The 27,280-nt window shown below is 52.6% G+C and overlaps 8 protein-coding genes across 8 annotated transcripts; 4 read left to right on the top strand and 4 right to left on the bottom strand.

The window, feature by feature from the left end:
- Nucleotides 1-2,903: 2,903 nt before the first annotated feature.
- On the top strand, nt 2,904-6,781 carry CLU1 (Intracellular distribution of mitochondria; the record flags this gene model as incomplete). Its single annotated transcript, XM_065758414.1, has 2 exons — nt 2,904-2,911; nt 3,019-6,781. The coding sequence occupies 2 exons, from the start codon at nt 2,904-2,906 to the stop codon at nt 6,779-6,781; spliced, it is 3,771 nt and encodes a 1,256-aa protein (XP_065613169.1).
- Nucleotides 6,782-7,316: 535 nt separating this feature from the next.
- Nucleotides 7,317-9,374, bottom strand: FKH2 (transcription factor; the record flags this gene model as incomplete). Its single annotated transcript, XM_053199172.2, has 3 exons — nt 7,317-8,141; nt 8,199-9,185; nt 9,261-9,374. The coding sequence occupies 3 exons, from the start codon at nt 9,372-9,374 to the stop codon at nt 7,317-7,319; spliced, it is 1,926 nt and encodes a 641-aa protein (XP_053043380.1).
- Nucleotides 9,375-11,866: 2,492 nt separating this feature from the next.
- Nucleotides 11,867-12,492, top strand: DML1 (mtDNA inheritance, partitioning of the mitochondrial organelle; the record flags this gene model as incomplete). The annotated part of the gene is made up of 2 exons (XM_065758413.1): nt 11,867-11,874; nt 11,910-12,492. The coding sequence occupies 2 exons, from the start codon at nt 11,867-11,869 to the stop codon at nt 12,490-12,492; spliced, it is 591 nt and encodes a 196-aa protein (XP_065613168.1).
- A 2,920-nt stretch (nt 12,493-15,412) lies between these two features.
- On the bottom strand, nt 15,413-16,209 carry PAP1 (polynucleotide adenylyltransferase; the record flags this gene model as incomplete). The annotated part of the gene is made up of 2 exons (XM_065758412.1): nt 15,413-16,118; nt 16,205-16,209. 2 exons carry the CDS (start codon nt 16,207-16,209, stop codon nt 15,413-15,415), a joined length of 711 nt encoding a protein of 236 aa, XP_065613167.1.
- Nucleotides 16,210-20,451: 4,242 nt separating this feature from the next.
- PHO85 (negative regulator of the PHO system) lies at nt 20,452-21,474 on the top strand (the record flags this gene model as incomplete). Its single annotated transcript, XM_053199169.1, has 2 exons — nt 20,452-20,520; nt 20,578-21,474. The coding sequence occupies 2 exons, from the start codon at nt 20,452-20,454 to the stop codon at nt 21,472-21,474; spliced, it is 966 nt and encodes a 321-aa protein (XP_053043377.1).
- A 367-nt stretch (nt 21,475-21,841) lies between these two features.
- TAZ1 (Lyso-phosphatidylcholine acyltransferase) lies at nt 21,842-22,700 on the bottom strand (the record flags this gene model as incomplete). The annotated part of the gene is made up of 2 exons (XM_053199168.1): nt 21,842-22,583; nt 22,642-22,700. The coding sequence occupies 2 exons, from the start codon at nt 22,698-22,700 to the stop codon at nt 21,842-21,844; spliced, it is 801 nt and encodes a 266-aa protein (XP_053043376.1).
- Nucleotides 22,701-23,905: 1,205 nt separating this feature from the next.
- Nucleotides 23,906-24,420, top strand: N0V96_008640 (uncharacterized protein; the record flags this gene model as incomplete). The annotated part of the gene is given in 2 exon segments (XM_065758411.1): nt 23,906-23,911; nt 23,926-24,420. 2 exon segments carry the CDS (start codon nt 23,906-23,908, stop codon nt 24,418-24,420), a joined length of 501 nt encoding a protein of 166 aa, XP_065613166.1.
- A 719-nt stretch (nt 24,421-25,139) lies between these two features.
- Nucleotides 25,140-26,879, bottom strand: N0V96_008639 (uncharacterized protein; the record flags this gene model as incomplete). Its single annotated transcript, XM_053199166.2, has 2 exons — nt 25,140-26,269; nt 26,873-26,879. The coding sequence occupies 2 exons, from the start codon at nt 26,877-26,879 to the stop codon at nt 25,140-25,142; spliced, it is 1,137 nt and encodes a 378-aa protein (XP_053043374.2).
- Between the last annotated feature and the right edge of the window lie 401 nt (nt 26,880-27,280).

Raw genomic sequence — 27,280 nt, 5'->3', positions numbered from 1 at the left:
CCCGATGTGAGCGCCGAGGAACGCCTTTGACGTCTTGGGTAGGCATTCACGCACAGAATCGCAAGTCCGGTTGACGCGAAGTCAGTTGCGGAAGGGCGCGCTCTTTTCTCGAGTACAGCGGAAGCTGCTATACTCCATAAGCCTCCAAAACCTCTCCCTGAGACCATGTCGAAGGGGGGCCGTCTATGGACCAACAGTGAGGACAATGTTTCGAGCAACTGAGATTCCACAATTGGATCCTCTGCAAGGCTTAACAAATAGGCTGGTAGCTGGCCTTCCCTGTTGGCTTTAGACGCATCTCTTGATTCTAGGGGCTCGCAGTAAAGGAAGCAAACCAGGGCCTCCGTAAGGCCTGCTGCTTCGTGATGAAACTGCATAGCCTGGCAATGATCGATCAAGATGCGAATAAATGAGATATCGAGCAGACCCTCCCCGATAACTCCTTTTAGAAGATGAATAGCATGTGCCCGTAGGAGTGTGCGCAAGTGTCTCCAGCCGTTGTCGGTGCCCCCGAGAGTCTGTAGCTCATCGTATACCCGTAAAGAATAAGCCATCCGCTTGATAGAGGACACCGGTCCGTTGTTCACGGCCTGGGATTTCTCCCAATTTTCAATCTCCGTCGCGCACTGGGGCAGTTTGTTGAGGCACATCGACAATAGCGACTTCTTACCACCTGTAGGATGGTCCAGTATCGTCGAGCGTAGGAGAGTATCCAGGTCATGTAGAATACCCTCGTAAAGCTGGTACCTTCCCGGTGGAAGTCTGGCTCTGAGCTGTGCTAATTTAGAAATTGAATTGTCCAGTGGCCCGCGTCTCGTAGTCTTTAGGGGCATACAACTGCTTCCTGTCTCCCGACATTCTGGTGGGCCAACACTCGGCGATTTTATAATATGGCGTCTGACTTTGCGAAGAATCGGCGTTGAGACGCTGGGCATCCTGGAAGAATGATTTTTCGGTCTTTGGCGAAGGCTCTTGGGTTGGATAGTAGACCTTGGTGACATTTTGCCGTAGTCCTCTGAGGAATCAGTCAACTTCCCGGAATATGTACGGCGCGGGCGATGTCGCTGTGTCTCAAAAGAGTAGGATTCGACTATGAGGTTCGGATTCCTGGCCGTTTGGTGATTTAGCGCATCATCTAGGGCTGCATTCTCAGGCTCATCCTGCCCGCAAGCAGCTCTCTCGGCAATTGCAACCTTCCGTAGCAAAGCAATCCGCGACTGAAGAGGACGCAAAAGTCGTTGGCATCTCGAAGAAGTCCAAGGCAGATTGAAATGGCCGGGGAATCGGGTACCGTCTACTTCTGCCCTGACCTCGGTCCTCCTACACTCATTGCTAACCTTCGCCATTTTTGGTCCACCGGTCCCTCCACTCGCGTCAACCCCAATACTCTGTAGTGGATTGGTGGTTTCAAAACATTGAATAGGATGCGTTTCGACGTATGAGAATACGGTGGTGTGTGTTATTGGAGGATAGTAAAGTGATTCTGCTGAGTCGCTTGTCTGTTATCGATTTGAAGTGGTGATGACGACTACCCAAAACTGAAGCTGCTCAGATTCGCAGTGTGAGAGCAAGCTGAGTAATAAGTGAGTGCTCGAGTGCTCGTAAAAAATAGATAGCTTCCAATTAGAGCAATAGTGAATACGGGCGTGGTGTGCTGATGTTGAGGAGGTAGCTCATGGTATGCTGAGTAGTTAATTGATGAGTGAAGCTGAGGTTGGATGTTTCCATCACATTCAATGTTTACAAACTCCCTAATCAGGTATGGTGTGTACATCAACCAGGGGAAGTCATCCAAATGGAAAAGACCACTTGGCGCAACGCTAATTGGAAGGTCACGTGTGCACGACCCACCTTAGCTCAAATTATGGAGTACCCCCCGGCCCCCCGAGTGCGTTACGTAAGAACGGTTGAAGGGAAGCAACTTATATTTCTGGTCGTGCCCACCGTGGTGAAATCATGGAACCTGAGAACTCGACGTGTCTCCGAAAGCTTCCAGTAATCAGTTCGCATAGATGCTGCGGGTAAGTGTATTGCACATGGACATATACAACCTGGAGTGCTTGACCCTTTAGAGGCAAAAAGTAGGCGCAGAGTTACGACCTAAGGTACACTTCAATGAGGACCGGGCCTCGCTACGGGAGGCTCTGTCAGGGCTCGCTACCTACCTTCCGGGACAGCTTAGGGAGAACCGACAACGACTGACAGAGCTCCCCCAAGCGGAGTGGGCCCGAAAAAACCGACAGCTCCAGCTTTGCCGGGCCGGTGCATTGCCGTCAATTGATGAATGACAACGCGACTTTTTTTCTGCCGTGAATTTTTTTCCCCGATCGTTCCTAAAAGGCACTCTACCCTCTCACCTCTCCTCTACCACCCCCCTTTCGATCCGCAACTGGCTGTTGAGTTGGAAACCTCATATTCTCTCCAAGGCCGAGTATTCCTTTCTGCCACCCGTCACTTCGGAGCTGCGCATCCATATTCCACAGACCGCTACTTACGCCGTTCTACCCTATATTAATTGTGTATCTGCATTGATTTGTGCGATTGCTCAATTCTTCCCAACCCTCTCCACTTCGAAGCTTCGATTATATATCCATTCCCCCCCAGGGTTTTCTTCTCCGCCGAGAAACATAAACTCCAGTTCCTTCTGGTATTTCTGCTTAAACAAAGTACCAATGTCCCAATCCGACCAACCCAAAGGCAAAGGTACCAACTATCCACGAGGAAAACCAATATACGCAGTGAAACCCCATACCAGTTCCAAGCTAAACATTGAGTCTTTCTAGAAAATGCCGAAAAGGAGGTAGCGCCTCCCATTGAGGCCGAGGCCGAGCTCCAGGCTGAGGGCGAGATCGATCAAGGTCTAGACGGTGAGTAATGCAAGCTTGCTGGGATTGAAACGTCAAATGCTGATGTATAGTAGCCTTGGTAACCCTTACGATCAAGCTTCCTAACGAACCCCGTCAGATGCAGATTACGGTCAGCTGTGCTTAGTCCACTCGCAATACACCCACTGACCAGTTTTGTACAGGTGTCTCCACAAGAACAGGTTCACGAAGTTCGACAGTCCATCATCGACCTCCCTGTGGCGTTCCAGTACACTTGCTTCCACCTGGAGCACCGCGGCCAACGCATCAATGACTTCCTCCCGATATCCGAGATCGAAGGCCTAGTCGAAAGTCCTGAAGTCACATTGGTCGAAGACCCATACACGGAGAAGGAGGCCCGTATACACCTCGTGAGAATTAGAGAGCTCATTGGTGCGGCTGGAGACCGCACCGACGCTGTGCAGGGTATTCTTCCTGGCCTCTCTCTGCTTGACAGTGTCTTGCCGCAATCCGAGGAACAGACCAACGGAGAGCAGACGGAGGCTGCCAAAGAGACGAAGGAGGATTATAGCTTTGGGACGCCGGTTCCAATCTCGACCTTGTTGCCTCCCGTCGAGGAAGAAGAAGCGCCCAAGACGGTCAAGACAATCACTCTTTCACCGTGGAACCCGCCGCCGCCCCACCTCAAGCAAAAGGGGCATCTCTTGTACCTGCTTGCTACTACTAACGAGGGTGAGCAACACCAAATCACAGCCCATGTTGGGGGTTTCTTCATCAACAAGTCCTCCAATGCCAAGTTCGATCCTTTCCCTCGCCCGGCACCTAAAGCCGCTTCGAACCACTCCCTGCTCGGGCTCCTCGACCAGATTTCGCCGTCCTTCTCGGCATCTTTCCTCAAGCTTCAGGAGTTCAACAACCGCAAGGACCCTCTGGCGACTTTCCAAATCACCAACGCGATACCCTCTTCGCCATGGATCGTGCCGTCATCCAACTCTCCCCTCTCCGCTCATACCCCTGACTGGACACGTTCCCAGGAGACGTATCTCATTGCAGGCGCCGACAACACCGACACACTGAGAGACTGGAACGAGGAGTTCCAGTCTGCAAGGGAGCTTCCCAGTGAGACCGTGCAGGACCGAGTCTTCCGTGAGCGTCTCATGTCCAAGCTCTTCGCCGACTACAATGACGCAGCCACTCGCGGTGCTGTACTCGTTGCCCGTGGCGAAATCCCTCCGCTGAACCCTACGGAATGCAAAGATGCCCAAATTTTCGTTTACAACAACATCTTCTTCTCTTTTGGTGCTGATGGCGTGAAAACCTTCACTTCTGAGGGAGGCGACGAGGCAGCTCGTGTTGCCACTGGCAAGGACGTCGCAGGAGTCAGGCTAGTGAACCAGCTTGACATTGATGGTCTCTTCACTCCTGCTACGGTTGTTATTGACTACCTTGGCAAGCGTATTGTTGGTCAAAGTATTGTCCCCGGAATCTTCAAGCAGAGGGAGCCTGGTGAAAACCAGATCGACTACGGTGCCGTGGATGGCAAAGAGAACGTTGCGGCGGACGAGCGATTTGCTGACGTTTTCTCCAAGCTGTCTCAGGCTATCAAGGTCAAGAAACATGCTGTCTGGGACAAGGATGGCAAACGATTCGAACTTGAAGCCAGCGTGGAGACCAAGGGCTTGTTGGGAACCGACGGACGTAAATATGTCCTCGACCTGTACCGTGTGACGCCTCTTGATATTGACTGGCTCGAGGAGGAGGGTGATGTCGAGTACCCTCACCGTATGGCCGTCCTTCGCCCTGAGCTGATTGACTCGTATGGGCGGAAGAAGATGAAGGCTTGGGTTGACGAGGAGCTGGCACGCCGTGGACAGAATACCAAGGCTGCGGCTGACGAAACCCCGGCTGATACCAAGAAGAGCAAGGACGTCTCTGCGAAGGGAGAAGATAGTGACGAAAGTGACGAAAGTGATGACAGCGAGGAGAGTGAGAGTGAGAGCGACAGTGAGAGCGAGAGCGAAGAAGAATCGGAGGCCAACAAAAAGGAAGTTAAGGCGGAGAAGCCAAAGACCAAGGAGGCGGAGGCGGAGGCACCGAAGGAGTCGACGGATTCGAAAGATCATATCGACCTTTCCAAGTTCGCATTCTCGCTCAACCCCGACGTCTTCAGCGGCCAGGTCCCCCAGACAGATGCCGAGAAGGAGGAGATGAAGAAGGACGAGGAGGATGTTCGCCTTGCATCTAAGTACCTTCGCGACCAGGTCATTCCCGACCTCGTTCGTGAGCTTACCGATTGCGACATCAGCTTCCCCATGGATGGCCAGTCCCTGGGTCGTCTCTTGCACAAGAGAGGCATCAATATCAGGTACACTGGGAAGGTGGCACAGCTCGCTTCCGAACCTCGCCTGCAGTGCTTGAAAGATATCTGCATTCAGGACATGGTTGCTCGTTCCTTCAAGCATGTCGCCTCAAACTACCTCAGACACCTGCCGGCACCTTTCTCATCAGCTTGCATCTCTCATCTTCTCAACTGCCTCTTGGGTTACAAGCTGAGTCCCAAGCCGGTGGCCGACTCTGACGCTATGCTGAAGTCTCTGTACACTGATGCCGATCTGTCCTTCGAGAAGGTCACGCCGGAGTCTCTGCGCGAAAGCATTTCCCAGGAGACTTTGAAGAGATACCGGTACAAGCTCGATTCCGACTTCTACATCAACCTTAAGCCTCTGCAGGTGCTCCGTGAGATCTCCCTCAAACTTGGTTTTCAGCTGCAAGCAAAGGAGTACAACTTCACAGACAAGCCGGTTGAGCAGGCTCCTGCGACCAACGGTACTCCTGCGACCAACGGACAGATCAACGGGGAGGGAAACAAAAAGAAGAAGAACAAGAAGGCGGCGACCAAAGAAGCGGCTGCACCAGTCACGACTCCTGCTCCCATCACTACATTCACAGCAGACGATATTGTCAACGTTGTGCCCATCGTGAAGCACTCTTGCCCACGCAGCACTCTTGCGGAGGAGGCTCTGGAGGCCGGTCGCATCTCTATTATGCAAAACCAGCGCAAGCTTGGCCAGGAGCTTCTTCTCGAGTCTTTGTCTCTGCACGAGCAGATTTACGGCATCCTTCACCCCGAAGTCGCCCGCGTCTACAACACCTTATCCATGCTGTACTACCAGCTGGATGAGAAGGAGGCAGCCGTTGAGCTCGCGAAGAAGGCCATCGTCGTCTCTGAGAGGACCGTCGGTGTTGACTCTGCCGAGACTCTGCTCAACTACCTCAACTTGAGCTTGTTCCTCCACCAAGCTGGCGATAGCAACGGTGCGCTCATTTACGCTAAGCACGCGCTGAAGCTGTGGAAGATCATCTATGGCGCTGACCACCCCGACTCCATCACAACCATCAACAACGGCGCTGTGATGCTTCAGCACCTCAAGGCGTACCACGAGTCCCGCCTGTGGTTCGAAGAGTCCCTCCGCATCTGCGAGAGTGTCTTCGGCAAGAACTCGATCAACGCCGCCACCCTCCTGTTCCAGCTTGCTCAGGCTTTGGCTCTGGACCAAGACTCTAAGGGAGCCGTTAGCCGCATGCGCGAGTCTTACAACATCTTCCTTGGCGAGCTCGGACCCGAGGACAAGAACACCAAGGAGGCGGAGAGCTGGCTCGAGCAGCTCACGCAGAACGCCGTTTCCATTGCCAAGCACCAGAAGGATGCGCAGGCTCGTCGCTTGCGCGCAGGCATCCGCTTTACACCCAAGGGTGCGCCCTACCAGGCTTCCGCGACTGCTCCCAGCGTGTCCGCCGGACCGAGCAGCAGCTCACAGTTGGGCAACCCCTCGGGCATGGATTCGCGCAGCATCGATGAGCTGATCAAGTTTATCGAGGGCACTGACCAAAGCAAGCCTTCCAAGGGAAGACCGAGCCGTGGCAACCCCAAGCGGAGGGGCAAGTCTTCGAAGTAAAGAGAGGAAAGATGATATTGAAAGACTTGACGTCGCAACCGTCTCCCAGCTTCAAACTATGAAGGATCAGGCCAGGCGGTTTTTTTTTAGCTGTAATGGACCAGGCACTCGCGTTTGAATCTTTGAGTCGTTGAATCTCAGGCGATGGCGGCTAGGCAGGCATCTGTAATTGTAAACAATCGGACTGGAGTAGGAAAAGCATTGGTTGGTGCATCTGTGGATACTACGACGTATATAAATATATATAGGTATCACGTAGGAATGTGGCATGGGCGGGTGGAGCCCTTGAGAATTACACTATCTTCACTCTCACGAATGCTCTCAATTCGCACATTTACTGCAACACATTATTATGAGGGGGCATGGGCTTTATTGTCCTGCCGAAGCGGCTCGTGTTTGTCTCATGAGTGACCGTTCATGGCGCTAGCTACTGATAATCCCCGGCCAACAGGTGCGTGGTATGACCCAATACTTTGGAAACCCCTGGATTGATTGTCAGTCCAGAAACAGGTGTATGATATGACGTTGACAAGACTTACTTTGCTAAATCAAAACCTTGGTCTTCCTCAATCTCGGGTGGGTTCGACGGCTCGCTCGGCGCCTCCCGTGACGATTCCTTGTGTTGCGATCTCGTAGGGCTAAGGTTTGGCGACTTCGCAGGAGGTGGGCTACTACTTTGCGGTATTCCGCCCAGAGACGGCTTAGAAGGACTCATGTCGAAATGAGCAGCAGGTTTCAGAGGGGTGCTGCCGATATCAGCATATTTCCAGAAGGGCGCTGGAGAACTGGTCGGCATGTGTTGGCTGGGCCGCTGCGCGGTGCTTGGGGGCGCCAGTCGGGGATGAACACGGTGAGGAGCAGGTGTGACGAAAGATGCGCCTTCGTCTGGTAGATATGATGAGGTGAGTGTAGGTGATTGATCGTGGTAGCTGGTGGAGGGAAAGCTGTTCGATGCAGATGCGCCGCCCTTTCGCGGCCTTGGTAGAGGACTGCCATCGATAGTCATCGCAGTACTCGGAGGGGCAAGGCGACGCGTGCTGCGATCTGGAGTCGATTGAACGGCGGCTAATGAGGAGCTCGGAGGTGATCCCGTTACGGATACCTTCCTCTTCCGCGCTGACGCAGGCTCTCTGGCATTCACGTCCCTTGGTCCATGAGTAATGTAGTTTAGCTGGTTGTTGGGTGATGATGGCGCGGAAGAGCCTCTGTGACCGCCTCGACCCCCCTTGTATGCGCTTCGGGTCATCTCTTCCCGGGCCTCTGGGACAATCTGCCACTTCATGCCCTTTCCAGGCTCGTCTGTCGATCTGGCAACTTTGTCAAAGGCCTTATTCAGCGACAAATTATGGCGAATCGAGTTCTTTGAACAATGTTAGTGATGTGATTGGGCGGGGGGTCTGATAGCATCAAGCCTTACTTGCCAACCAGCAGCCTGCTGGTGTTTGTAATATGCATAGTTGTTCATGATGAAGTTGTAGATACCGTTGAGATTTAGCTTCCTTTCTGGAGTATTGATGATCGCCTGGGTGATCATTTGCGCATAGCTGTATTGGGGCTTGATGTGTTTGTTCTCGTCAAGGCTGAGATCAATATCGTTTGAATTCAGCAACAAGGTGCCTGAACTTGAGTAGTGTGGTGACTTGTGTTGTGACGGCGTAGGCTTGCCGCGGATTGCCGAAGGGGGGGTTCCAGGCCGCTTGTAATCTGCTGGAGCCGGCGCAATCGGCTGGCGGAATTGAGAGCCTCGAGAACTTCTAATAGTCGAGCCTAAGGCGGAAGATGGCTCATCCGGCAAATCCGTTCTCGGTTGAGGGCTCGTCATTTGTTGACGCGACAGTCCAGCCCTCTTGAGGTAGAGAGGATCAATGTGCAAGGGGCTGATTTCGGTTGGAAGAACAAAGATCATTTCCGTGCCACCTGCTTCCAGAACCTCACCACCTTCCAGGCGCCTCAGGCTCTTTTGCTTCATGGGGACATTGTTCACCTTTACACCATTCCTTCCCTTGACCTCGAGAAACCAGATTTCTTCCTTGGAGCTGAAGTAAATCCGGGCGTGCTGTCGAGAAATCATCTTGCTCGGGCCGAGATCGATGTGAATGAAGTCTTCGTCATCCTCGGTGACGCCCTCCGATGGGCGTCCAATATTGACGATAAGTTTTGTGATGTAGAAAGTCCAGTCCTGAGCGGCGATCTTGGCATAGGCCTGGACACCGCTGCCATTGGCTTCATGTATCGAGTTTGCATGATCCTTGCTGGCTTGTGGCGCGCCCTCCTTGGGAATTTGGAAGTGCTGAACTACTTGCGCGAGCAGCTGGTCATCGTCGCTTACAGGTTGAGCCGACTGGTCGGCAGTGAGGTTGGATTCGTCATCGTCGGCGGGTTCGGTAGGCGGAGGGTCATCAACCTGATCGAAGCGGCGTTAGTGTCATCGATGATGAAAAGACCAAGTTGTCAAGAGTGAGCAGAGACATCAAATTACCTTCTTTCGGCGCTTTGCCGGCCGAGTTGGGGAGCTGTCTTCTAATCTTGCGGGGGAGGTATCGCGGCGAGTGTCGCGACGGGTGCGCTGTGAGCGCTTTGCTGAGGCAGGCATGGTGGAGGAGCCTCGAGCATGCGGCACCTCTGTGCGAAAGGGCCAGAACAGGACGGAAGGCGAAGCGCGGGAAGGTATAAACAATGGCGGGCGGTTGATTGAAGTAGTTGGTCTCAGACGTGTAAGGAATGAAGGAACGGGAAAGTCGTGTCTCGTCAAGTCGTGAAGGGTGAAGGGCTGGCTGGGCTGGATCTAAAAGTCCGGGGCAGGCAAGTGCCACAAAGAGGTATGGTGTCTATATATTTTCTGCGACAATGTGAGACGGGGGTAAGGTGACTGTAGTAAAAATTTGGCGCTCCTTTGTGGAAGGATAAACGCCAAGGTAATGGACGTCGCGAGGTTGGAAAGGTGGGTGGGCGGTGGTGTTGAGCCGCGCTTGCGACACGCTCTCAGGACGTATGGTAGAACCAGGCAACTAGGAACGGTGCTTGCTTATAGAGACGCAAATTTCTAATGTCGTGATAGCTGTGTAAGTGACAGCACCGAAGACAGTAGAGTGGTAGGATTTCCGTACTGGAAGGTATAAGGTGAGGAGGAGGAGGAAGATGAGTGGTAGGAGCTGAAGTTGTGTGAAAGCCGTATTGGATGTGCAAGGGTTTGAGTTGGTGACGGTCGCGAAATTCTGGTAAACGCGTCGCTTTTTCGGGAGAAGGGGGAGGCGTTAATTGGTAACACGACACTGTGCGGGTATTTTCAACTCAGTGAATGGAAGAGAGGGACGCGGCCCCAGCCCTGTCTCGTAGGTACCTAGGTAATGGAAGGTAGCTGATCAGCCCGTGCTCTTTGCCCTGCAGCGCACCTCTTTACCCCCCATCTGCCCTCCCATTTTCCAGGTTTTCAGGTCATTCTGCTGGTTTGACCACCACTTCACGCGTACAGTATGTCTAGGCTATGCTGGACAGTGCGGCGCCCCGAGAACCTGGCTGACCTCAGAAGCATTTTCTTTGAGCCAGCCCTCCACTGCCGCCCTCAGCTCTTCCTCACACTCCTCACTTTCAGCAGCCTACCTAGGTACCTTAGCTGACTGGATCCCTTCCCGTCCACAGGTCAGGGACCTTCGTGTGCCCAGAGCCACTTTCGTCTGACGTAATTACCCCCACTTACATAAGTCCGGAGCATGGACTATGAATAATAAGCCGCCCGCCCTGCCTTGGCCTAAAGCCAAAGCCCTGGACACCTGTCGATACTGCGAGTTGAAATCAGCCCAATTGCTTCTACCCAAGGTACCCCTTGACAGTATGTTTGAAGGGGCCTTGGCCGGTCCAGCACGATATTTCGACACCTCATTCCTCGTTTTGGTGCAGCGGCGCATCTCGCTCGCCGAAGTTGACTCACACTGGGATGTACACGACCGCCTGCTGACTTGTGTTTGACCTCGAAATGGGAGTCCCGATTGGCCCCCACTCAAGGGGGAGAGAATGTCTGCTGCCATTTTCGTATTCCTCCTTTTGCTGGAATCTAAAATCCTCCGTGCTGTGAGACAACTTGGATGCGTGCCAGTCAAGCTAGTCAACTTTCCCAGATGCCTGCGGGTGGTGCTTCAGCTCAGTTTCTGCTAACGCTCCCTTGTTTTCAATAAGGACCACCATGATTTCGCCCTTGGTGGTAAAGACCATTAGTTCATTCACAAGCTGATCGTAAATCAAGTACCTGTCTGCTTATGGGCATCTATGAATGGCTAGTCGTGTTTGGGGAAGAAATCGCGCCTGAGCAATGATCAATGTCAAGCCGGTATCGCAAGACGGAGTGCATGCACTGGTAGATGGAAGATGGGACGGTACATCAGCATCCGTTCCCTGACGGGGTCGGATGCCGTCGCCGGCCGCCCTAAGCCCGGTCCACGCCCAACACCTACCCCACTACCGGATTCACTTGACGCACTTCAACGGCCAAAAATGGACCTGGCACTGAGATTGCAAAGTCCAAGTCCCGTCCCGTTCCCTACCAGTGTCGGGATCCGTCCGTAAAAATCCCCCCTCCCCCGGCTCACCTTGCCGAACCATCTATGATTGGTGCAGTCCGACGAAACCGTCTTGAGTGCTTGCCTTGGTAATTCAGGTTAGAACAAGACAGTATGCACGAAATCATCACTCTCCAGCTAGGCCAGTTGAGCAACTATGCCGCAACTCATTTCTGGAACACCCAGGTATTCAGACGTTCAGCTTCCTCACCGAAGAACCCCATGCATTTCATTCTAAACACACACTGAACCTATTGCCAGGAATCCTACTTCACTTATTCTGACCAGGACGAGTCCCCGGTGAACCACGACGTTCACTGGCGTCCGGGTGTGGCCCTAGATGGCTCCGAGACCTTCCTCCCGCGTACTGTCGTCTATGATCTCAAGGGCGGCTTCGGCTCGCTTCGCAAGATCAACGCCTTGTACGACGCAAGCCAGGAAGAGGCACCAGCTCACTTATGGTCCGTAACGCGCCCATCTTTGTTTGGCCCAGCCGTCGGCTTTTTCAAGTATCCTAGACCGGCCATCTAACATGCCATTGTCGACCTCAGGGAAGGATCTGCGCAAGTACACAGACAGACACCGGTAGAGCCAAGCGCCTACCAGAAGAGTCTTGACCTCGGCACGCCTGCACCGAAGCTCAAGTCCTCCGACGTGCGGTATTGGTCCGACTTTTCGCGCGTCTACTACCACCCAAAGTCTCTCAATCAGCTCTACGACTATGAGATCAACTCCTCCATCAGGCCCTTTGACAAGTGGTCTCTGGGAAGGGAATTGTTCGATTCTCTAGACAAGGAACATGACATTGTCGACCGAGACTTCCGTCCCTTTGTAGAGGAGGCCGATCAGATGCAAGGCCTCCAGATCGTGACAACTATAGACGACGCTTGGGGAGGCTTCGCGACCGATTATGTAGAGCGTCTGCGGGATGAGTATGGCAAGACTACGATCTGGGTATGGGGCCTGCAGACTCCTGTACCCGCTGCCCGCATCGTAAGTTTGAACATTCGTTTGCGCGCTTACCACACCCTCAGTCTAGCTAATGATGACCCCAGGACCAAAGACGCCTCCAGCTCGCCAATACTGCAAGGACATTCAAGGACATGTGTGAGCACGCCTCGATGCTGGTTCCAATGGCTCTCCCCCAAACACGGTTGAGCCCAAACATCAGCATCGACATGCAATCTCCATGGCAAACCACGGCCCTGCTGAGTACGGCCATGGAAACAGCTGGGATCGCTTCCCGGCTCAACTCAAGCAGCTCTGGCAGTGGTCTGCAGGCAACGCTCGGCGAGCTGGTGAGTGGGTTGAATCTACGCGGCAGACAGACCATGAGCCGTCTGCAAATGACCATCGTCGACCCAGCTTCGGAAACGAAACAAGACATCCGCGCACCAGAGCCAGGATTGGATGAGGACGAACCTGGCGAGGTAACCAAGCTGGACACGGACTTGTTTGACATTCTCAGACCCAAGTCTACTCCTGGAAGAAGGAATATGAATGGCGGAGGCGGCAAGCCTCACCTTTTCGGGCAGACAATCACTACACGTAGCTCGCAGCAAGTATTGGAACACGACGATGGCGAAGGCGGCGATGGCAGGCAGCGGCCAAGGGCTGCGCTCATAGAGACCAGCACGCAAAGGTATTTCAGAAAATACAGCCATAGCTATCCTCTCAAAGGCTTGTTCGTGATTTGACAACTAACTGTTGATGGCAGGTATCTCACCGATAGGGGCTTCCCTATGCTCGACAGTTTCCCCGAGATCTACCTGGACGGCAGCGGCAAGCCATTGAACGATTCATTTGGCGTCAAGACCAGTCTTTCCACGGATACTTCAGTGTCTGCCGCGCTGAATGCCCTGCGCACTACCGTCGCATCCTCTCTTGGTGTGGAGGACCGAGAAGACATTAGCAATGAGCTAGCCGACTTCGCCGAGGCATATCGAGAAGGATGGTCGAGTGGTAGCGATGATGACGATGATTGAGGTAGCTTGAGTCAGCTCTAGTCAAATGAGACTAGTCAGTACGTCAAGCGAAAGGGCTGGAGGATGGAGGAAACCTCAGATGTTAAGTCTCACATTGCATCGCCTCAGTTACATCAGCACTCATAGGTTGATTTGGCACATAGGTACAGATACCTCTGGTCGCCTTGGCACTCATGAAGTCACAAGATATCAGAGCAAGGCAAGGGCGAAGGTTGGGGACAAAGCATAGTCAATCCTCTAAATCGATGGTATCTAGTATACAGCTGGCTTCGCCTTGACTCAATGATCCTGCCCGTGAATGCGTAAAGAAGCACAGAGAAAATGAATCCGCCCTGCATTACAAAGCGTAAGTGTCCCAAAGCGCATCCTCGCGGGCGACAGTATTGTTCCTGATGCTCTTTAGTAGTCTCCGCTCGTCTCAGGCCAGAACGAGCAACCTACCAAAGCCCACAAAGACATACCGGGTATGTTGTTGCTTTTGTTTTTGCGATCTCCACCCAAAATTCGGTTTTGGAAGGGGGTTCTTGTAGGTAAAGTGCGGATACACTGGCATCAGGGAAATGCCAGATCGTCGATGGATTTTTTTCTGTCATTTCCCTTCCCCCCTCCCTTTTTTTTTGGTGCGTCTATTTCGCTTTCTCTCTCTCTGGGTGTGTGCTATCCAGTTTTTGATACGGGACGAGACAGTCCGTGTTGGAGGACGTCAAACTCGGAGATGCGGTGTGACCTATTAGTCAGTGGATCAGAGGCAAAAGATGCTACCAATGCTGACAAAGGTTGCAGCAAGACATGACTCCTTATTGGAGTCGATGGCGTGGGACGCTTCGGTCCAAAAGGCCATACTCAACCGGCAGCCGTGACAGAAGCTTGCTGGCGCTTGGCGGGTGGTTCTTGGTTTTCCTATACGACGTGTCAGCCATGCGCTTACCAAAGCTTCGCTAGTCTTGCGATGAGCCCTCAAGCGTAGCCGTGAACTAAACCAGTGCAGTACCTCTGAAGCACTCCTCTTCTTGATCTGAGCCGCGCCATTCGCGTTCGGATTGACACGCTTCTTCTGAGGCTTCTGAGGCTTCGTTTCGTTGGGTTCAAAGACGTCGTCGGGAAGGTTGAAGCTGTCCTGAACTTAGCGAATTTCACCCAAGGGAACATGTCCGTATCGCCTACCTGCGCACATGCTGAACATTCAACGAGTTAAGAGCGGCGTCGTATTTCTCCCACTGCGTACATAGAGCCTTGAAGTTCTCGACTTGATAGGAAAGATCAAGTGATTTCGCGCCTGGACAATTAGCTTCCATGCTACTTTGACCCAGACTGGAAGTAAAAACATAAAGGGCCAATGTTTGGATTCAGTTTCCTTAGCGGCAGCGGACTTACCTTCGCTCAGGGTCAGCCCGATGTAGTGCGTGGTGGTGAAGACGTCGGTATAAGGGTTATGCTTCGGAATTTGGCTGAGAGCGTTGGAATCTTCGCCTTCCGACTTGACCCCTTCCGTCTTCACTCCTAGCTGTGTCTCATCTTCTTCAGTCTTGGGCCCAGGTACGTCGTCAGTGGGTTCCGTCTTGAACCCTGGGATGCTGCTCAAGTCGGGCTTCGTTTCAGCCGTTTCAACCTTTTCAACCTTGACCACTTCCTCAAAGTCCTCTTGTTGGACGTCGCTGTCCTTTGCTAGGAACGAGAAACTGCCAGCTTGAACTTGGGAGATTTCTCCCTCGTTCGCACACCTGTGCCGGCGCTCGTAACCTTTGTTGAATGCATGGGCCAAAGCTATCGATTGGTGCTGTTCCAAGCCTTGAACCAAAACACGGACCTTGGATTCCACATAGCCTGACCAGATCTTGTGTGCTTCCTTGTCTGTGCTAGCAGTGATGACTGAGATGTAATATTTGTATCCCTTGGTGAAGAAAGTATGCTTGACAAACAAATCGCTCCCAAGGGCTTTTGCCCAACATGATGTTGTCAGTAATGTCGCATCCTCTGCCGAGTTCTTGCTGGATCACAGTCATGGCCGACCGGGTAATGTTGTACGTAGCGCACATGGAAGGGTAGGCCGGGGTGATGACGGGCATCAGATGGAACTGATCTCCCTTGTATAACTATGCACTTGATTTAGCACATCTGGAGCTAGGGCCAGGGAAGTGGGGAAAGCAAACCTTGGGATTCCAAACGCGGACCTGCAAAGGGCCGCCTTCAACGTGCTTCAGAAGGACAGGCTGTGGCCATGGCCAGCGGCGCATGATGTGGAAGAATTTATTGACGATGACAGAGCTCGCGGCTTTGGGGTATAGTTGGCAGACGCGGGCTACCAGCATGGCCCAAGCCACACCACCAGGAAATCCCATGATATTCGCGTAGATGGCCCGACGCTGCGCCCAAAGCTTGATGGCACGCAAGGCCAGCTTGAAGGTGCTCTCCTCGGGAACCAAGCTAAGAATCTCGTCTGTAACCCGTGTGCCATTGAGCGACCGAAGCTCGGCCTCATCCAGCCCTCGAAGAAGGCCGGAGTCTTGTACATTGAAGTCCTTGTTCAATTGCTTAAGCATAGCAATGCGAGAAAAGATCAGGTCGATACTGATACCGGAAAACTCGAATTTGATGATCGGCACGAAAGCGTCGGCTACCACAGCCATATCCGTGATTGAGCCAGGAGGCGCCATTTCCTTCAGCAAGTTGGGGAAGATTTCGAAGTAGTCGGCGCGTGTGACGTATTTCGGAGCCACAACGAGGGTGTCGATATCGGAGCCAGGGCCGAAGACGCCCAAGCGAAAACTGCCATAGGTGAAGATCTTTCCTCTAGCGTCTCTGATGAGAGCTTCGTTGCCTGCCTCCCTCTTCCGGGCCACTCGTTTCACGAATTCGTCGCATATCCGCTCGAGGTGCTTAATGACTTCATATCTATGGCCAACCGCGCAGACCGTTAGCAAGAACAGACCGGGAATGCCCGGGGGCTTGATTCGACAACTTGCCTCTTTTCGGTATCCGCAGCGCTCTCAAAAGTATTCTGCTTCCTCAACTCTTGCATGAGCATTTCCTTCGCTTGATTTTCCGCCTCCGTGGGAAGAGCAGTAGAGATGGGCGGCGTCACGCCCAACGGTCTTTCCTCGCTAGCCATGACTGATTGTTGCTTTTGGAAGAGATAGATACGATAAGTAAACACAGAAGGACTGGCCTAGCCGAAGAAGCGACTGTTGGGCGAACTTGGCGATGGAAGGAGGATAGGAAAACAAGATGTAATAGAGAAAGAAAAAGGTTGTCAAGGAAGAAGCTTCCACTGCGAAAACAACCGAGCCGGAGTAGGCGTCGCTTTGATAACTTAACCCAAAGTGGGTGGTCACCAAGTACCTCGCAGCTGGAGGCCTAGTACCTTTCACCTCTGGGACGCGAGGCACAAAGGTCTGAGTAAGGTAAGGCAACTTACGGATAGGTAGGTAAGGTAAGGTAGACAGGCAAGGTCCCGTTGTTGAAGTGGTGGCCCGGGAAAGCAGGCGCGTTTGCACAGTGGAGAACAGACCTAAGGCAGTCTGGTCTCAATTAGCCAATGAATGACAGGGAAACCGACCCACCCACTTTCGATGCTGGACAGTGGGCCACTGAGTGCCCGGTGTGCCGGTCAATGTTTGGTTGTCAAGGACTCAAAAGGCCCTGGGCGGATCTCACCGCAGCAGCACGAGTGCACGCAATCTCTACAGCTCATAACTTCGAGAAATCCCATCAACTAAGGTGCCCAGAGTGAATAATATTTCTACATTCCATACGAATGCCGAATAGGGTATGTATGCCCAATAGCTGCCATCATTTCGGGTGAGACGCCATGTCCAGATGCCACTGTCGATTCGGTACTGCGGCGACTCTAAACAAGCAACCACGCCAAACCTCCCAAGATCCCAATGCCACCAACCATTTCCAGCGTCTTCCAACCCTGCCATCTAAAGTCGGCATTAAGCTGAAGCAGACCCAAAGGATCCTGGTGTCTTACAAGCCCCCAATCTAGGCCAGAGCCTGTACTGTGTCTCCTCTTACGGTGGGGCTGCCGACGTTCTCCCCGTCCTCTAGTTCTCGTCAACGCCATATCTGCGCCATCGCCGCTCGATGCAGAGCGACCATCTCTCCAAGCTTCCCTCGACAACATAGCCGCCTGCTCCCATGCCCTACACTCTTGCATCCGTTTTTCGTTGGCCAAGCTGCGTTGTAGATCTGCCGCCCAGTTCGTGAGCTGCACTCGGCAGAGTCGTTCATCACAAGTAGCATAGTTTGGAGCGCGACTCATGGCAAGGGGAGTCGGTGATCCGGCCTGGGGACGCATCAACCACATATCCGTCGAGCCTTCAGACTTTGAGGCGAAGCCGGAGACGTTACTGGACCCAGGATGACGAGTGCGCCAACCCAGAAGCTTTGCTGCCGCAGCATGGCGAAGCCATGTTGCGCCATTCACGCAAAATATGTTTTCCAACAACTGCGAGAGATCGGAGGGCACGAAAGGTTGCACATATTCGGAGCTCATGAGTAAACTGGCGTCCATGACCTCTGAATCCGATCCCAACTCGCTAGAAGCAGCATATATATGTTGTTCTCCCACGCCATCCGTCGACGTATCGAAAGAGAACAACCCGAGGCCAGCCTCAGCAAGTTGCTGGGCAATGTGCTTCTTAGTTGCTGCTGTCTGCTCTAATGTCAAAGTGTCGGCATGCGCGATGAGTGGTACAACATTTGTCAGTGCCTCCAGTTGACGGAGATAATGTATATCAGTCGCAGACAGACCTAGGATGACTTGAGTATTTGTGCCTTCAGTTCATGATAGCGTTAGTTCTTACCTGAACAGGGAATCATGTAGAGCACTGCATCAACAAGCAAGCCGCCGCTTCCACTGATTGTTTTCAGAACATCGTGGTCTTCTAGACCGTCGAGACGGCTCTTTTGAAGGTATGATTCAACGTATTGTGAGATTTGAGACATAGTGTCCGTTGGCTATGGTTTTATTAGTTCGTTCGTGTCTCATGAGGGATGTGAATGCTTGTATGACATACGCGACATGTTTCTTGATATCCGGGCGTATCAACCAGACAGATGTTTCTATCTAAGATTGTGTCCTCTGGTTGAGTCGGAGTAGTTGTAGTGGATAAAAAGGCCGAATCCTTCCACCAGGAAGGATACGGCTTGGTGCTGGCTAAAGTCTCTGTGATCTGGAAAGTGCCCTGAGATATTGGAGGGCTATTCGGTATCGTCTTTGCTGGCAAAAAACCTTTAGACGCCATTGCCACTGGCACAGTAGGGTCAACGTGTACGATGTGCGAGCAAGATTGTGTTATAGTTCGGATCAAAGCGGTCTTCCCTACGCCTGAAAAGACATATTTTATCAGCGAATGCTTCATTCTTGGAGCAAATGATCATTCAATACCTGATTTACCAGCTACGAGTAGCTTGAGCCTACCAAGGCCCTTCCCAGCTTCTGTGAAGGGTCTCCGGCTAGGGACGTTGATGGTGGGCATAATGAACTGCTGAGCAACTTCGCCGCTGTATGTGCTTTGGGGGCGACCAGCGTCCGAGGTTCCGAAGGCACTCATTACAAAGCTTTCCTGGTATTCGGAGAGCGATCCAGCTAGCGAGTTGGGCCGCGACGAAGAACTGCTGATAGCGGAGCATGGTCCTGATACGCCATATAGTATGGGTGTCAAAGGTTGAGACAGAGACGGTGGAGGAGACGTCTGTATCCACGCCGGCGATGGATTGCTAGTACAATTTGGCCGATGAGATACGACATCATGGGGTTGCAACGATGATGTATAACGCGAAGTGGGTGGTGGAGCTGTGCCAGATTCACGTCTCTGCGCTGATCCGTCACCGGGGGTCGCGGAGGTAGCTTGTTTCCGCTGTTCGCGCGGCCGAGGAGCAGAAAAGGAATGTGATGGCAAGGAGGCTTCCATGGTAGCTTCGTCGGCGAGGATGAAGGACATTTGTGAGGCGGTACTCTGCGAAGCCGAAGCGAGCTTTTCGTTGGCCCCATCACCTGAGGAGAGATTCCCCGGGAGCGAGTCGCATCCAGCTAAGGGTCGCATGTCGACGCGATAGTATCATCAGATCGTTATTAGTTGGAGCGTATATGTGGTTCACGTTGGTTTTGGAAATGGTTTCGTAGTAGGGCACTCAAGCGCCACCTATGCATCTAGTAACGTTGACGGAAGGCCAGGCCGAGATTGTGAGTAGAGTAGGTAAATAAGGTAAGGTCGGTCGTGTCGTTGACCGACGAGACGAGAGGGGTCTGATGGCGATAAGGTCATCCCGCAAGGGTGGAGAGGCGATAAGAGGCCCAAGTGGAGCAGGTGTCTACTTCTGTACTAGTGCGGGGTGATAATGGAGACTGGGGGCGACGGGAAGCAGCTGGTCGGTCACCAGTCCCTTGCCCACGCCGAACCTGAAGTGAGAGCCGTTTTTTTTCCCTACCTACCTAGGTAGGCAAGGTATAATATTAACGCGCGCCAAGCCTTTCATAAAAAAGGTACACGTTGGCAGTTCAAAAAGCGATGTTGAATTCAGCACTATATAGCATAACCAGGGGGGAAATTTTCCTTTGTTGGGAACTGTGAATCAAGTTGATTTCTCGTACTCTTGTCTCGATTATAGCTTGGAAACCATGTATTAGACCGGCATAAGGTAGGTAGCAAAAATTAGGAAGTACTTGGTGGGGTCCCGGTCTCCTCTTCAAGTCTCCGCAAGGTGCAAGGTCGACCGACAGGCTGAATGCGACCCAACACTAACCACGCCGCATCCGCACCACTTTCTGTCGTCACTTCTTTCAGCTCCGACAGCAATTTGAACACACACTTGGTTATCCGTACTGCACTATTACTTGGTCATACCATTAGCTGTCGGACGCAAAGCAAGCCATCCATCCCAAGCAACCCGGATACAGAGTTTTTAGGCAACTTTACTTGTTGTGCGAGCCCCTATCGTAGCACACGTCTTGGGCTGGCGCGCATCGCAGCTCTCGGTTTTCTCCTCTCCCAGTCAGCCTCGTCGACGACTGCCTCTACGATCCCAAGTCGAGCCTCGGAATCTTGTTTGTTGGCCACGTTGCCACGGCGAACTTCTTCCGCACTACCTACAATCTCAACATCATTGCCAGCTCCATTCAGCAGACATGGACGGCAAGAGACACCCAAGCTCGTTCCAGCAGCTTGAGAAGCTTGGCGAGGGCACTTATGCTACTGTATGCCCTTTTACTTCTATACTTCATACGCACAGAGACTGACTAATTAATTGGTAGGTGTTCAAAGGTCGCAATCGGCAAACAGGGGAGCTTGTCGCTCTCAAAGAAATCCACTTGGACTCGGAAGAAGGCACCCCTTCGACGGCGATAAGAGAGATCTCGCTCATGAAGGAGTTGAAGCACGAAAACATTGTCGCCCTCCACGATGTTATCCACACCGAGAATAAGCTGATGTTGGTGTTCGAATACATGGATGGAGATCTTAAGAAATACATGGACACCCATGGCGATAGAGGTGCCCTCAAGCCTCACCAGATCAAGTCGTTCATGTATCAACTGCTGAGAGGCATCGACTTCTGCCACCAGAACAGAGTTTTGCATCGAGATTTGAAGCCCCAGAATCTCTTGATTAACGGCAAGGGACAATTGAAACTTGGCGACTTCGGCCTTGCTCGTGCCTTCGGCATTCCCGTCAACACGTTCTCGAACGAGGTGGTCACATTGTGGTATCGCGCACCAGATGTCCTTTTGGGCAGCAGAACGTACAATACCAGCATTGACATCTGGTCTGCGGGATGTATCATGGCGGAAATGTACACGGGCAGACCACTGTTCCCTGGCACAACAAACGAGGACCAGATTATTCGTATTTTCCGCATCATGGGAACCCCAACCGAACGAACCTGGACTGGCATTACGCAATTCCCCGAGTACAAGCCCACTTTCCAGATGTACGCCACTCAAGACCTTCGTCAGATTCTTCCTCAGATCGACCCTACTGGCATCGATCTGCTCCAGCGAATGCTTCAGCTACGCCCCGAACTTCGCATCAGTGCTCACGAAGCCCTCAAGCATCCCTGGTTCAACGATATCGTCATGCAACAGCATCAGCAGCAAGCTTTGCAAGCACAAGCTAGAGCCTACCCGGGACAAGGGTCTTACGAAAATTACTGAAACTCGAGCTTCGAACCGTGGCTAGGCGCCCGCATGCATATGTGGTTTATGCCTTTACAGCAACGGGTGTCTGCTATGCGCTATTGGCATCGGCAGCGATGTGTGGCAACTTCATGGTGGGGGGTATGGCATTGTTGGCAAGCTTTGCCAAAGGGGCATTGCGGGCGTTACTGAGGACTTCGCTTCTTTTGGCGTTGTATGCGGGATCGTTGCGGGATCGAGAGTGATTATGACAGTCGCGAGTATCACTCGCAACCAAGTAGTAAACAATGCAATCCAAGAGTTCCGCTTATTGTATATTTACAAAGTGTAGAAGATTGTACATATGGCGTGCCCTCCATGAGCCACCATCCAAGTCGAAGTGACGCTATTCTTTGTTGACCAGGCTGTCATCTACAGGACTCTTAAACTGCTTGTCCTTGGGTTCCCGCTCCCATGTCTCAGCAAGAGCGTATGCCGGGTTGTCACGAGGATATCCCGCACTTATCCTCAGCTCTTGTACCATATCTCTGACAGTCTTAGCGACTTCTATACGCAGCTGAATCGCTTCAGGATGGTTCTTCAGGGACTCTGGTACTTCGCCGACGCTCAACGGTTTGCCTCGGGCCTCCACTTCTTTCTGCACGATGCGTTTCCACTTTAGACGCTGCTCTCTGAAGGCCTCGCCCACTTCGAGAGCCTCGCCATAAAAGACACGGATCTTGGCACCGATGCGTGGGAGAAATCGCAGCCATTTCCTGTCCTCTGGCATGATGTCTGAGAATCCGTCGATAAACATGGGGACGAGCTGGGGAGCCGGGTCGGATTCAAGGATCAACCGGGACACACCCCACTTGAAATATCGGAGGGTCCGTTCGGGATTCTGATGCGTACAGCCTTCGGGGAACACGTGAACCCACGCGCCGTGCTTGCTTCTGTAGTAAGTGGGCGCGGAAAACACTTCGTTGTTTCCAGCTTCAAAGGCGGCTTTGAAGGGGAACAGTGCTCCAGGGCCGGATACTAAGCGGATCGCCTGGGTCATAGTAGGCTGGAATAAGCCGCCATAGGGAGAGTGCAGCAAGCGATATGTCGGCAAGACCTGGCCGAGGGTGAAGAATGTTTTGAAAGCGCTGCAATTTTGTCAGGGGAGGGCCCTCAATGTCCATTTGAAATATCGGTAGTCTTTACCTGTTCTTGAAGCAGATGTCATGAGCACCCAGACCCCATCTCGCACTCAGGGGGTACATATTATATTTGAGCGGCAGCACACCCCATATTAAGGGGTCATCTAGACTGTTGGTTCAAGACTCATCAGCTCGGAGAGACGGGTCTCTACTGAGGAAAAAAAAACCGGAAAAAAAACTTACACGCTGATGTGATTTGAGACTGCAATCCGTAGTTGTCAGTTATAAGCTCATCATTTTTGAGAGAATACAACAAGGATAAAGTACCAGTGATGAGACCACGTTCAGGGGTCTCGGCTCGACGCTTGTCCAGAACTTCTAAAAAGCGAGCTTGGTTCTCTGTCTGGACGTCATGAAAGGTGTATAAGAAGGCTCGAGAAATGGCACCAGTAAGGCCCATTATAGCCGAAGACGCCATCCGCCATGATAGGCTTGGCTCACTTGGCCTCTCCTCCAAAGCCGTCATGTTTCTTTTCTACGAGTGTGACGCGCGGGAAGACGGTCCTCCACCTCGCCGGCCCGGACTGGTGAAATGAGAGAAAGGGATGAAAGTGACCGGGTGACAGTAGATGACACGGTGATTGGAGCGAATCAACCGCGTCATAAACCCACCTCTTCGGGCCAATGACAAACACGTGATTAGGAAAGGTAATTGATAAAAAATTCACACGCTGTGTATGCACAGTAAGAAGAAGATTGTATCGGCCATTGGCACTCCGAGTTTGGCTGTCGATTGGGATCCAAGACGAGAATCGAGAAAAAAAAGCTGTCTTTGCCTTACATTAGAGTGGGTCGCTATAGAACAATCATCTCGCTAAGAGGGTAGACGCGCTCGATACGTGCATATGTATCCGTACCGCGGATATGGCTCAGAGCGCCTGGACCATGTTCCCTGTCACTTCGAGATGTCTTTCTGCTTTGCCTGGACAATGGTTTCCTGACCTGCCTCAAATTCCTTACCTACTCGTCTATCTCGTGACCTTGCTTTAATACGAAGTACCTCCTTGACTTCTTCACAATCCACCACCTCATCCTTTAAACCAATCAATTCGTGAACCCAAAGTCATCGAACAACAGAGCGTTCATACCACGCTTCTTGTTTTGTTCAACTTTGGTGCATTTGTCTGTCTCGCCAAGTTCCTTGTCACAATCAACACCATGGCACACAGTAAGCCTCAACCTTCAAGTTTATCCCCTCATGTGCATTTGTTCATGGTACTGACTACCTCTAGGCAAACGAAACACGTCGCGGAGCGTCTTCACCTCTTATGAACGTGATATGGCTAAGGCTGCTTGGGCGTCCACCTCGGCCCGTTTGTCTCGGGATTCTTTCCTCCCCTTTGGCTCCTGCTACCTCTGCCTTGAGATGGCCAGGGACCCAGTCTCGTGTAGTCACGGCGACATCTTCTGCCGAGAGTGCGCTGTGGCCAATCTACTCGCGCAGAAGAAGGAGATCAAGCGCGAAGAAAAAGTTCGGGAGAAGAATGAGCAGGCGACCTTGGAGGTGCAGGCACAACAGGATGTTGAAGCCCAAGAACGTGCTGTCAAGGACTTTGAAAGTATCCAGGCAGGGCTGAAACCGTCGGCTGCGGCAACGGCATCTACATCATCCAGTCTATCGGCCAAGGACGAGGGAGCCGGCCCCGACACCACCAGAAACATTCAGGTCACCAAGAGGAAGTTTGTGCTGGACCAGGACGAGTTGGACAGAATTGCCAAGGAGGATCGCACGAAGGCCAAAAAGTTGATTAAAGACGAGAAAGCATGCTACCATCTGCCCTAAATCCCGATTATTCAGCTATGCCAAGCTAACTCTATCTAGGCATCCAAGGAGAGTATACCGTTCTTCTGGACACCAGGGCAAACACCAGATGCGAACGCAGCTCGTATGGCGGAGGGTTTGGCAGCCGTCCCCAAAAAGATTAAGCTTGCACCCACCTGCCCGGCTTCGGCAGACGACTCCCGGCACTCCTTCTCACTCAAGAGCCTCACTTCGCTCGAATTCAAAGAAGAGCTCGACACCAAAACCAGCTCCAGGCGGCGCATTTGCCCGTCCTGTGTCAAGACACTCGGCAATGCCTCGCGACCTCTCATGGCCGAAAAGTGCGGCCACGTCATTTGCCGCAACTGCGCTGTGAAGTTTATGACACCACAAGAAAACGCATGCTATGTTTGCGATGCAAGACTTCCCGCGGCCCGCCCAGACAGCAAGCAGAAGGAGCCTAAACAGGAATTTGCTGGGCTGATAGAACTCAGATCCGAGGGTACTGGGTTCTCCGCCCGGGGAGCAAGCAAAGTTGAGAGGAGCGGCGTCGCTTTCCAATGCTAATACAGTCGTACTCATGACCTGCCTACCATGGATCATATGAATTGGATATGGCGTCGCCAACACGCTGGTCATTGGCATGCCTGTCTTGTATGCTCTAGTAGGCTCTCAGAGACAGTCACGCAGCACTGAACCATCATAGCCATGGAACGACGAGAAAATGAACAGAAATCTTTTCATCGAAGTCTGAGGAAAATTCGTCTCAGGTGCTGCAACTTAACATCGCGCGACTGTCTCCGTGACAAGGACATCAACAGAAGACCAAGGCGAATTACAAATGTGTGAATGACGCCCTTGGAGACCATGGTCAGGCCATGGCTGAAGAAGCTCTTGAGCACTTCGCCCTGGAGCCCGGCGTATAAGGCCGATATTCCGTCAGTTCTAGCAATGGACAAGACGATGGCGAGCACGCTATTGTCAAGCGCCTCCTTAGTCTTGGCCAGCGCACCTGGGCTAGAAGGCTCCTTGCTGAGGTCCTCGGGACAAGGCCTTTCTTGGGAATCGCTGCTCCTCCGCGGCGAAGCAGTACCGCGCATTTGTAGTCTGGCCTTGGCGGTCTGTATGGGGTAACTGATAATGGTCGCAATGGACTTGCTCGCAGCAGCGAGGAGGAACGTAGTGTGCGTGTTATGTGAGGATTCGTCCGAGTCCGGGAGTAGGGTCTTTCCCAGCTTTTCGTTGAGGAAGAATGTGATGCTTGGGTTGATGGTCAACAGCAACGACGCGGAATAACCGGCCCAAAGACCAGCCACGCCGTTTTCTGCGCGGATCGACGAAAGTATCTCCCATACCGACGCGTCCCCGCCCTCCTCCTTGCCCTCGATCATTGCCGACGTCTGTTTCCTCGCGACCACGTTCGCAATTGGTGTCGTGCAGGCTCTCGCACAGGCGCCCGCCAATGCGCCCACGGCCAGCTCGTCCAGGACGGACAGCCGTTTCCCACGCGAGCGCCGGCGTGTGCCTCGGAAGTACTCGTAAAAGAGGAAGAAGAGGAACGAGTCCGCGATGGACTTGAAGACGTCCTGGGCGAGACCCGTGTAGAGCGCCGATATGCCGCCTTCTTGCGCCGTGATGGCTCTCATGGCTTGCACTACACCCTTGTATTGGTCCTTTTCGGAAATCGCATCCTCGCTTCGCAGCTGCCGCTGGACTTTGAGGCGTGTGGTGACGAGGTCGAGGGGATACACTGCGGCTGTCGAGAGGGCAGTTCCAAGGGCGCCTGCGAGGGCGTGGCCCAAGGCATCGAGAACGCCTGCGGGCGCCATGGTCATGGAGGAGTAGTATACGATTTGGTAGGACGAACCAACTTGATTCAATTATGAGAAGAAGAGGTTTTGCAGAAGTAATTCTAAATGCGACGAAGTGGTAGATACTGCAGGTCGGCACAATCCGGCAGATCCTTGTTGTTCTCTTCGGTCTGTGTAGTCAACATGCAATGCGAGACGTCTATAATGTAAGTGGCAAAGAGCCGCAATGAATGAGCATGAAGGTTGAATACGGCATCCCCTTTGGTCAATGGGGCAGCTCTGTAGTACCGAGGTCAGCTCGGCGCCGATAGTGTGCTTGCGGTCACGGCGAAAATCCGGGGTAAACTGGCCTGGCGACAACGACGTCATCATCGCGTGAAAGTGTTGTAGCGGCGCTAATCCGCAGACGGCGGCGCAGACGGGGGTAGCTCTGGATGCGCAAAACAAGAGACCCACCGGCCGTCCCATATGTACAACCCCAGCTAACCCTAGCTCTCTAGATACCTACAGTAAACTGTAATTTCATGTGCCTCACAATCAACGGTTCGCAACTTTAGATTGGGATGGCATCTCTTCGCCGTGGCATGCCGGGGGAAGGGGTAACTTGATTATCGTTACCTATGCTTTCATGACCTGGAACTAGCAGATCTAGTTTTTTGAACTTGTCATCCTTTGCGTCTTACATCCGCAACGCATCCTTCATATGTTTACACGTTCGCTACTACCTTGCCACAGGTAGCAGCGAGAGATCCCTAGTGCAGAACCCACCAAACGCCGCTGCTGAAAGAGAACCCAATGAGCAATTCTAGAAACACGGAAAGGGGGGAGAGAGAAGCAACTTCTTCCCAGCTGCGATCACTTGGTATACCGCCCAAAATCATAACGCCGTCCGTCCTTGTCGTTAAAATTGTAGGAAAACGCTCCATCCCACGAATAAAATCCAACAGTGGCCCCATCTGGCAAAGTTGTCTAGAGACCATGACAGGCGAGCTTTCTTCCAGCGACCAAGCCTTCACCACACTATCCTCTGCTTGTTACAGATGGCCGTCGTTGAGGATGGCTTTGCATGC

The sequence above is a fragment of the Colletotrichum fioriniae genome (genome assembly GCF_027942845.1).
Source record: "Colletotrichum fioriniae strain IMI 355084 chromosome Unknown scaffold_10, whole genome shotgun sequence".
Classification (NCBI taxonomy): domain Eukaryota; kingdom Fungi; phylum Ascomycota; class Sordariomycetes; order Glomerellales; family Glomerellaceae; genus Colletotrichum; species Colletotrichum fioriniae.
The sequence above is the reverse complement of the archived record's forward strand: the minus strand, read 5'-3'. Positions and strand labels throughout refer to the sequence as shown.